The 10848-nt window shown below is 44.8% G+C and overlaps 1 protein-coding gene across 1 annotated transcript in view; it reads left to right on the forward strand.

The window, feature by feature from the left end:
• Positions 1-10386, forward strand: part of prkcaa (protein kinase C, alpha, a) — a 139686-nt gene extending 129300 nt beyond the window's left edge. The window contains exon 17 of the mRNA XM_088341475.1: positions 9425-10386. Within this exon, the coding sequence (XP_088197601.1) occupies positions 9425-9589 (165 nt within the window). The 3' untranslated portion in view covers positions 9590-10386. The remainder of the gene's footprint in view (positions 1-9424) is intronic.
• The last annotated feature ends 462 nt before the right edge of the window (positions 10387-10848 follow it).

Here is a 10848-nt window from a genome sequence, read left to right on the forward strand (position 1 = left end):
AAAGGAAGAGAAAAAGAGAGACACAGAGTGGAAAAGAAAAGAGAGAAGGAAAAAGAGAGAAATAAATACAAGTACAGTGTCTTTGTGAGAGGCACCTGGCTTCATCAAGTTGACATATTTCAACTTGCAGCGTGTTTTTCTCTTGCGCTTCTCTGAGTGTTGTCTCGCGGGCCGGATTCAATCCCTTAGCGGGCCTGATCTGGCCCGCGGGCCGCCTGTTTGACACCTGTGATCTAAACAATGATCTCATGCATGAATGATGCAGCAACTGTCAATGCCCGATGTTTCCGGTGACGTGATCACACAATGTCAGTCCCCACGGCGATACACGAAACGTCATCCCTCTTTTCCTCGACGATGAGAAGGGACTTTGTCATATTTTTAGAATGAAAAGAAGCTTGAAGCGTTAACAGTCTGTACTTATCCATATTTTCGCTACTCTGACCACACTGCTTCACTACGTCTATACTCGCCATGCGGGGCCCGCTAAACACCACTTGGATACTACAGGAAGTAAGACTAGGAAGTGGGGGCTTTCTCGATGTGTGGAAAAATGAAATGAAATGATCTGCATTTATATAGCGCTTTTCAAGTCTAGACTTCCCAAAGCGCTTTACAGTGTGCTTCACATTTCCCAATAGCGGCCGTGCAGCCATGTAAGGCTCTAACCTGCTTATTGGCGGTATTAGGGGTTCAGTGTCTTACCCAAGGACACTTCGACATGTAACACGGAGGAGCCGGGATTCGAACTGCGATCTCTTGATCCCAAGACGAGCGCTCTACCTTCTGAGCCACTGGCTTTTTGTTGGGATTAAAGAAGCAAAAACAACCTGAAGAGCCGTTTTGGACCCAAAGGAGCCGGTTCCTTTTAGTGAGCCGAGCCGAAGAAGCCCGTTCTCGACAAATTCTTTACTCAACTTTGTTCTACTTCGACTCGACTTCCAAATACCGCATTTAGGACACAACGTCAGGGGAACCCGTGTATTTTTACCTTCATGCACTGTAACTTTGACTTAATTCGCTTCTTAATTAGTAATTTCGAGCCCTCATTTTTGTGCGCTGGCTAGATTTTCTTGTGAGAATGTGTGAGCAGTGCGCAATTGCGCACGTGCGCAGCTTTGAGGGAACACTGAGTAGGAAACAGGGTAAAACAGGTCGATGGCCGGGACAGAGGAGCAAAAGCAGAAACGGGTCCAAAAGAAGGTCGGCAACAGGTATCAGGCAGGAATACAGGGCAGGATAATGTCGGAGAGTACAAAAGCTTGCCTAGCGGAGAGCATAGGTTCGCAGACGGTCTGACGGGTTCCTTTCGGAGGACGGGAGTTTAAAAAGAGTCCAACAGCCAATTAGGTCCCGCCGCTGTTGGTGACCCGAATCAGTAATCATGAAATCTTATGGCGATTTAACCCACTGAAATCATTCATAGAGGCTTGATACTCACTGATAGGCTTTGGCACTTCGGGACATTGCTTCTGAAACACTATTTGTACGTATGGCACTGAATGAGTTAACCAGATGTGCTCTGCAGACTAGAATTTAAGGTACCGTATTTTCCGCACTATAAGGCGCACCTAAAAGTCTTTATTTTTTTCAAAAGCTGACCATGTGCCTTATACTACAGTGCGCCTTATTTATGGATCAATATTAAGTCGCAAAGTCTTCCAACTAACTTGCAGCCGCCGACTCGATTTTCCCCCGAACGCCAAGTAGTCCGCGGTGTATGCTGGGATTTATTTACCGGCGTTTCATTGGCTAACCAATGTGTCAATCATCATTTGAATCCATCACTATTGGCTAAAGTTATTCGGAGGTCAAGGGGCGGATCCTTTTTATCATTTACAGGCTGGCATAGGCTGAAGCGGCAAAACAAAGCCTGCAATTGGCCGAAAAAGATGAATGTGTATATCACGTGGTTGACGGCATACAGAAAGCATTTTTTACTATTCTGTATTTGTAAATATTTTATTCTCCTGGATTTACTAAACTCACGGATATAAGAGGACCACGGCTGCACATTATTATGAACACAAGGACTTCGGTGAGCTACTCCGGCTATATATTTTCCCTGTATCTTGTTTCAGACTGAACTCGATGTTTCTGTGATAAGCGGTGCAGATAATGGATGGAATGGAGTGTCTATTTTTAAATTAAACTCAATTCCAAGTGTTTATTGTCATATGCACAGTAAAGTTGCGAGCGAAAAAGAAAATAGAAACTAAGGAATGGTTGGCATTTCTTGAATCCCAAGACTTTAACCTTCCGAATGATGGAACGATGCATTTGAGTGACATCGTACAGACACTGTTTCCGTATATGTCTGAGACACGTATTTGCTTCTTTGCAAGCTTTGGGAATGTTAAGGGGGTAATAAGTTGGACTGAACCATCTGACTGTTTTGTCGACGTTCCCATTGTAGCGCCTTATAATCCGGTGCGTCTTATGTATGTCAAAAATAGGACCAAAAACTATTTTTTTCGGGGTGCGCCCTATAACCCGGTGCGCCCTATAGTGCGGAAAATACGGTAAATATATTCCAGCTAACCTTGAGGTCGGAACTGTGTCTTCTCTCAAGCAAAGTAGTCAGTGATGGATGGAAGACGACAGTTGAAGGACGTTTGTATTACCCGTCAGGTATTGTGTCATACGAATATTTGTCCTTGACGGCCGAGAATCGCTCGACGGGAATGTCACCTGTCAGGGAAAATATCACGGAAGGACGTCGGAACAAGCTAAGCCCATTTGGTGCTGTCGCGAGATATATAGGTCAGCTAGCGGAGGTTGGCTAGTCCTTTGGTATTCCACAAACTGCAATCGTAGAATGAAGGCTTTCCATTGAAATTATTCATGTACAGTGGAACCTCGGTTCTCGACCATAATCCGCTCCAGAACCCTGTTCGAAAACCCATTTGTTCGATCACCGAAATCACTTTTCCCATTAAAAATAATGTAAATCGTTTTAATCCGTTCCAACACCCTGAATGTTTACCTTCAATGTTTAACGTAAACATCAAGCTAACCCCGGCTAATCGTACGTTCGCGTTATCGTAATTTTCCGTACGAAATATTACGCTAACATGAACGTGTAAAAATTTAAAAATCAGGTCGTTTACAAGTCATTGAGCACCCGGGTCTCCACAACAAGTGGTGAGCGGTTCATTGGAAAGGGGGCTCCGTTCCAACACCCTCAATGTTGGGCTCCGTTCCAACACCCTGAATGTTTAACGTAAACTTAAAGCTAACCCAGGCTAATCCTACGTTCGCGGTATCGTAATCTTATGATTAGGATTTCTTACCTTTGTGGTGGTCAGCAGAAGGCGCTTGTACACCTCCTTCATATTTGGCTTTTATTTCTTTCTTAAATGCAATAGTTGTACGCACTACTTTTCTTTTTTCACCTGTAGCATCTTTGCTGCTTGCACTGACTTTCTTCGGAGGCATAATAAGGGGCTAAAACACCCGTATGCCGCTCAGCATCGCACCCTAGCGTACCGGCGTTGGAACTCCGATTTTTTGACCGAACAGCAAAGCAAGAATTTCTCGAAATTTTTGGTCGGACTCCGATTTGTTCGAACTGAGAGGCGTTCGAAAACCGAGGTTCCACTGTATTTAACATTTATTGCAAGATCAAATCCTTAAGACCCGATTTCACTTTTTTAGATAGATAGATAGATACTTAATTCATCCCCTCACACTTCCAGCAGTATCCTTTTGTTGTTCATTAACAGATTAACAGGATGGCCTCGGGGTGCTGTGTTGTAGTTTGGCAACAGCGGAGTGGATGACGTCACATGCTAGGCCAAAAGTTCAACGTCCCTGCAGTAGATGGAAATGTTTTTGCCCAGGGTTACACCGCCTCATGTTCATGTAGATGGCGAGTCCACCTCCTTTCCGCTTCCTGCAGGCTTTTGTGTCTCTGTCGGTCCTAACAGGGCTGAAGCCAGGTAGCTCCACTTTAGCGTCCGGTTTGCTGTGTTTCCGTAAAACACAGCAAACTGTACTCGCTGTACTATTTATAAAAATAAGGAGGCGATTAAAGGAAGTAAATATTTGAAGGGCAAGAGAATCCACACAAGTGGAAGGCTTCTCCCTTTTGCATCCACCCCGTAACTAGACCCAACCAAGTCAGTTCACACCAAAGGTAAATGCAATTTCATTTTTGTTTTAGATCTACAGAGATGCAGTCCTATGCACATACATATTACACAGAAGGAGAACTCTATATTCTGTGTTATAATTGTATTATTTTTGTGTAGGATATAGGCAGTTTGTCACGTATTAACTAATCACCATAGGTTTCTAGATAGATAGATAGATTGATAGATAGATACTTTATTCATCCCCGTAGGAAAATTCACACTTCCAGCAGTATCCTTTTGTGGTTTATTAACAGATTTACAGGATGGCCTCGGGGTGCTGTGTTGTAGTTTAGCAACAGTGGAGTGGATGACGTCACACGCCAGGCCAAAAGTTCGACGTCCCTGCAGCAGATGGAAATGTTTTTGCCCAGGGTTACACCACCTCGTGTTCACGTAGATAGCGAGTCCACCTCTCCTCCGCTTCCCGCAGGCTTTTGTGTCTCTGTCTGCCCTAACAGCGCTGAAGCCGGGTAGCTCCACGTTAGCGTCGGGGATGCTAAACTGCACTCCCTGTACGCTTTGATGTTTTTTACCAGCACAGCCAGTTCGTCGGTCTTATTTGGTAGAGAGTTCACATTTACCATGATTACAGACGGTACCGAAGGCTTGTAACACCGCTAGGCGCTTAGCCTTAGCTCCGGCTCTGCATCCACGATAGGGCCCCCTCATCACGCCGGCACGAGAATTCTTCAGGGCAAGGAGTTGATTCCTCGAATAAACGCATTTTTGTACGTTAAAACCCATAACAATTCGATAGAAAGTAATCCAAAGCGTCAAACGGGACGAAAAACACCAAAGATAGAAGCAGACACTTAAAACAATAAATCACAAAAAGAGCGAAATAACAAGGAGCTGCTGGAAAGGCTGCCGCTCGCCTATGATGTCTATGATCCATTTGCTCTGAATTTAAAGAGAAAAAAATACTGTTCCTGATACCGTCCAAGATTGAACACAAAAGTGTTCGTTCCAGGTTTAAAAGTTTCAGCAATTCTAAATATCGTTTAGTTAGTTAAAGTTTTAGTAGTTTTCATAGAAAATGCGTGGCTGGAGGCCAAGCGGAACAGAACAGAGTTAATAGGAGCCCAATGTCAGCATTCTCTCTTGACTTATATAACCGTCTCTCGCTCAAAACAAAACTTAATTCGTTAGAAAATTCCCGTTAGGCTTTTGAAGTCGACATCATGAGCGCTGCTCTGCCCGGTTGTCAGAGTAACGGTGAACCCGGCGGCCATTGCGCGTCGGACTGAGAACGGTAATCAATATGTCGATTTCTGTTCCTGCTGTCCTCATCGCATGTTGCCGTGAGCGCCGACCGGCAGAGTACACTTTTGACAGCTCTTTTTTTTGCATTACTGTATTTGCGGCTAAAATGAACAGCACTGGGGTGCCCGCGATCCATTATCCCCATTTACATATTGGCCTGTCAGAAGAAACTTTTGTCAGAACCCACACACTTTCTTTTCGGTTCAAGTTGCTGAAGTGTGCCACTGCGGCCCACCTAAAACGAACTGCACTGTTTTGCCCACATTCCATTATCTAGGAGATGGAATTACCTAATTTTTAATTTATGGTTACTTCATCACTAGCAGGGTGTGCCAGAGGACTACTACAAGAATTAGTCTCATTTATCAAACCTTAAGTCAGAGGTGTCAAAGAGGTGGCCTGCGGGCCAGATCAGGCCCACTAAGGGATTGAATCCGGCCTGCGAGACCACTCGGAGAAGCGCAAGAGAAAAACAAGCTGCAGGTTGAAATATGTCAACTTGATGTTGCCAGAGCCAGGTGCCTCTCACAAAGACACTGTACTTGTATTTATTTCTCTCTCTCTCTCTCTCTCTCTCTCTCTCTCTCTTCCACCCCTTTTTTCTCCCACTCTGTCTCTGTCTCTTTCACTCTCTGTGTCTCTTTTTCTCTTCCTTTGTTGCTCTTTGTCTCTTTCTCTCTCTGTGTCTTTCTCTCTTCATACCCTTCGCGCTTTCTTTTCTCTTTTCTCTCCTTCTGTCATTCTATTTCTCTTTGGATTTCTTTCTTCCTCTCCCTTTCTTTTCCCCCTCTCTCACGACTTTTTATCTTTTGTTTCTCACGCTCTCTACCTCTCTCTTTTTCTTTCTTTGTCCCGCCCTCTCTCCTTTTCCCTCCCTCTTCCTCTTATTTCTTTATCTCTTTTTCTTTATCTCTTTTTCTTTCTCTATAATCTACTAGTCCGGCCCCCGACAGAATGTTTGTTCTATCGTGTGGCCCCCGAGTTAAAATAAGTTTGACACTCCTACCTTAAGTCAACTCTGAAGGACGAATCCTCAATACATATTTGTTACTTTACTTTGAAGTTATCAATTAAGTTCATTACTTTTCATTTAAGTTTTGATCCAAAGGACACAAATAAAACAAAAATATCACCAATGTGGCCGAAATCCATTATCCCTGGTTGATTTTTGCTTAGAGTGGGGGGCGAGACAGCGAATTTATTTCATGTGCTTTCTTTCCGTTCTGTCCGCCTCAACTAACAGCACCCATACCGCACCCATCTTCTGCGATCCATTATTCCCAGTCAACTTTTGCTGAGAACATTGGCGGAGAAATTTAGTTTTCATCATGCATGGTGCTTCTTTTGCTACCCGTTCTTTTAGCCCACAATGAACAGCACCCGTAAGGCCGAGATCCATTATCCCCAGTCGACCATTTCTGAGAGCCGGGGCTAAGAGAGCAAATTTGTGTCATGCGTGGCAGCTCATTTTTTTCTGACCTTTCACTAATCAATTATCCACAATCAATTATCCTCAGTCGACTTTTGTTGACAGCGGGGTCCGAGAGAGAGAATTGAGGTCACGCTTGGCTGCTCTCTTCTTCTGTTATTTCACCTATAATGAACATCACCCGTACAGCCATGATCCATTATCCTCAGTCGACCATTGCTGAGAGCCGGGGCCAAGAGAGCAAATTTTTGTCGCGCGTGGTCTCTCATTTTTTCTGTTCTTTTCACCTACAATGAGTAGCACCCGTGCAGCCACAATCAATTATCCTCAGTAGACTTTTGTTGAAAGCGGGGTCCGAGAGAGAGAATTGAGGTCACGCGTGGCTTCTCTCTCTTTCTGTTCTTCTCGCCTATAATGAACAGTACCCGTACAGCCATGATCCATTATCCTCAGTCGACCATTGCTGAGAGCCGGGGCCGAGAGCAAATTTTTGTCCTGCATGGCCTCTCATTTTTTCAGTTGTTTACACCAACAATTAGTAGCACTTGTGCAGCCACGATCAATTATCCTCATTAGACTTTTGTTGAAAGCGGGGTCCGAGAGAGAGAATTGAGGTCACGCGTGGCTGCTCTCTTTTTTCTGTTGTTCTCGCCTTGCAGCTGTGATCCATTATTCTCAGTGGACCATTGCTGAGAGCCAGGGCCAAAGAGAGCAAATTTTTGTCATGCGTGGCCTCTCATTTTTTTAGTTGTTTTCACCAATGATTAGCACCCGTGCAGCCACGATCCATTATCCTCAGTCAACTTTTGCTGCGAGTTGGGGGGGGGGCTACTTTTTTACATATCGCCGGGCTCTGGTCTCCGTTAACCTCAATAAACGAGGGTAAGATCTTCTGGAGGGCAGCACGGCGGCACAGTGGTTAACACGTGTGCGGCATAGTTCTGAGGTCATGAGATCGAACCTCCTGTGTGGAGTTTGCATGTCGACCATTTCTGAGAGCCAGGGCTAAGAGAGCAAATTTGTGTCATGCGTGGCGCCTCATTTTTTCTGAACTTTCACCTACAATGAAGATCAGCCACAATCCATTATTCCCAGACTTTTGGACAAGAGTGGGGCCAAAAGTAAATTTATGTCATGCGTGGCTGCTCTCTTTTTCTGTTATTTCACCTATAATGAACAGCACCCGTGCACCATGATCCATTATCCTCAGTCGACCGAGCTGGGACAAAGAAAACAAATTTGTTTTGTGCGAGGCCTCTCATTTTTTCTGTTCTTTTCACCTACAATGAGTAGCACCCGTGCAGCCATGATCAATTATCCTCAGTAGACTTTTGTTGAAAGCGGGGTCTGAGAGAGAGAATTGAGGTCACGCGTGACTGCTCTCTCTTTCTGTTCTTCTCGCCTATAATGAACAGTACCTGTACAGCCATGATCCATTATCCTCAGTCGACCATTGCTGAGAGCCGGGGGCCAAGAGAGCAAATTTTTGTCGTGCGTGGCCTCTCATTTTTTCCGTTCTTTTCACCTACAATGAGTAGCACCCGTGCAGCCACGATCAATTATCCTCAATAGACTTTTGTTGAAAGCGGGGTCCGAGAGAGAGAATTGAGGTCACGCATGGCCGCTCTCTCTTTCTGTTCTTCTCACCTACAATGAACAGTACCCTTGCAGCTATGATCCATTATCCTCAGTCGACCATTGCTGAGAGCCGGGGCCAAGAGAGCAAATTTTTGTCGTGCGTGGCCTCTCATTTTTTCTGTTCTTTTCACCAACAATTAGTAACACCCATGCAGCCCCAATCAATTATCCTCAAAAGTATCCTTTTGTTGAAAGCGGGGTCCGAGAGAGAGAATTGAGGTCACGCGTGGCTGCTCTCTTTTTTCTGTTGTTCTCGCCTTGCAGCTGTGATCCATTATTCTCAGTGGACCATTGCTGAGAGCCAGGGCCAAAGAGAGCAAATTTTTGTCATGCGTGGCCTCTCATTTTTTTAGTTGTTTTCACCAATGATTAGCACCCGTGCAGCCACGATCCATTATCCTCAGTCAACTTTTGCTGCGAGTTGGGGGGGGGGCAATTTTTTTACATATCGCCGGGCTCTGGTCCCCGTTAACCTCAATAAACGAGGCTAAGATCTTCTGGAGGGCAGCACGGCGGCGCAGTGGTTAACACGTGTGCGGCACAGTTCTGAGGTCATGAGATCGAACCTCCTGTGTGGAGTTTGCATGTTCTCCCCATGCTTACTTGGGTTTCCTCTGGGCACTCCGGTTTCCTCCCACATTCCAAAAACATGCATGTCAGGTGAATTGGCCGGTCCAAATTGTCTGTCCCTGTGTGCCATGCGACTGGCTGGCAACCAGTTCAGGGTGTCCCCTACCCACTGCCCGGAGATAGCTGGGATGGGCTCCAGCACCCCCGCGACACTACTGAGGATAAGCGATGCAGATAATGGATGGATGGATGGATGGATGGATGATCTTCTGGACTGACCAATAAAACAGAGATCATTTCGATTTTTAATACAAACTCCTATCTCGTGTTGTAGAACTTTTCTCGCCATTATCCCCAATTGTATTTTTTGTGTGTGTCCTGGTCACAGTGCGGCAAAGGAGCGGAGAACTTCGACAAGTTCTTCACCCGCACGCAACCTCAACTGACGCCGCCCGACGAGCTGGTGATCGCCAACATCGACCAAGCGGAATTCGCCGGCTTCTCCTTCGTCAACCCGCAGTTTGTGCACCCGTCGCTCTGCAGGAACGCCTGAAGGAGCTCCTCACTTCACCGCCAAAACTTGACGCAAGGCCGTGCTTCCTCCATCTAGATCCCTTTTCTTTTGAGTTTACTAACGAGCATGCATCGTTAACGACGTCTTTACTGTTTTGTTTTCAGATCGAACGTTTACATCCAAACTGGACGCACTGGGACTAGTTAGTGATTGTTGGTTAATGCCAGTTTACGAAATTTTTCATTTCAAAGGGTCGTACGTGCATGTGGTGAAGGATCCAATATAAATTGAAGGTCGAGGTGAGGTTGAGGAACTTCCTACCCCGTGGAAGGAAAATATCGTAGCCAAACTATAAAGGAAAAAAAAATAGCCACCTTGTGAGTCCTTGTCCTATTATTCCGCTTACAGATTTCTGCCCGTTTAATTTATTTCTGCTCGTCGTAACAAAAATGAAGTCCGGTTATAACAAAAAATGTATTTGAAATGAAATGAAATGACTTCCCAAAGCGCTTTACAATGTGCTTCACATTTCCCAATAGCGGCCGTGCAGCCATGTAAGGCGCTAACCTGCCCATTGGGGGTATAAGGGGTTCAGTGTCTTAACCAAGGACACTTTGACATGTAACACGGAGGATCCGGGATACGAATCTGCGATCTCTTGATCCCAAGACGAGCGCTCTCCCTCCTGAGCTAATGCCGCGCGAAATGTAACCCTGCAAAAATCTTCTAGCTTACTCCCCAAACTAGTAATTTCGCATTTTCTATGAGCCGGACACAGAGCTACCATGGCGGTTTATAGCAAATTCCTAAATACGCATTTTCTATGAAAACTACTAAAACTTGTTCTTTTTACTCCTCTAGATGGTGTTCTTGGTTTAAATACAAAAGTAATTTCGATATATTTCTAGTGCATCTCAAAGGGAGTCGTAGTTACTCGCGCCATTTACCCACACTTTCTTTACTTTGACATTCAGAGCACTAGGCAGAAATCACATCGCGTCATCACTCGCCAAAGACCATCACAATGCTTTGTTCTAATTCAACCAAAGTAGAGGAATCAATCTATATTGCAGTTTTTAAGGTAATAACAAATGAATGAATGAAAAAATGATTTTCAGCCGAAAAACAGCACTTTTAAATGCTACTACGATATTTTTTAACCCTGGAAACTGAAAGACTTTATCGAACACAGAGTTACCAACCACTACAAATCTTCCTTAGTTTAATACGGCAAGTTATAGCAAATTCATAACCACGCATTTTCTATGAAAACGAAAATTTGACACCAAAACATCGAA

The sequence above is a fragment of the Urocampus carinirostris genome, chromosome 8 (genome assembly GCF_059441175.1).
Source record: "Urocampus carinirostris isolate Australia breed hairy pipefish chromosome 8, RoL_Ucar_1.0, whole genome shotgun sequence".
NCBI lineage: Eukaryota > Metazoa > Chordata > Actinopteri > Syngnathiformes > Syngnathidae > Urocampus > Urocampus carinirostris.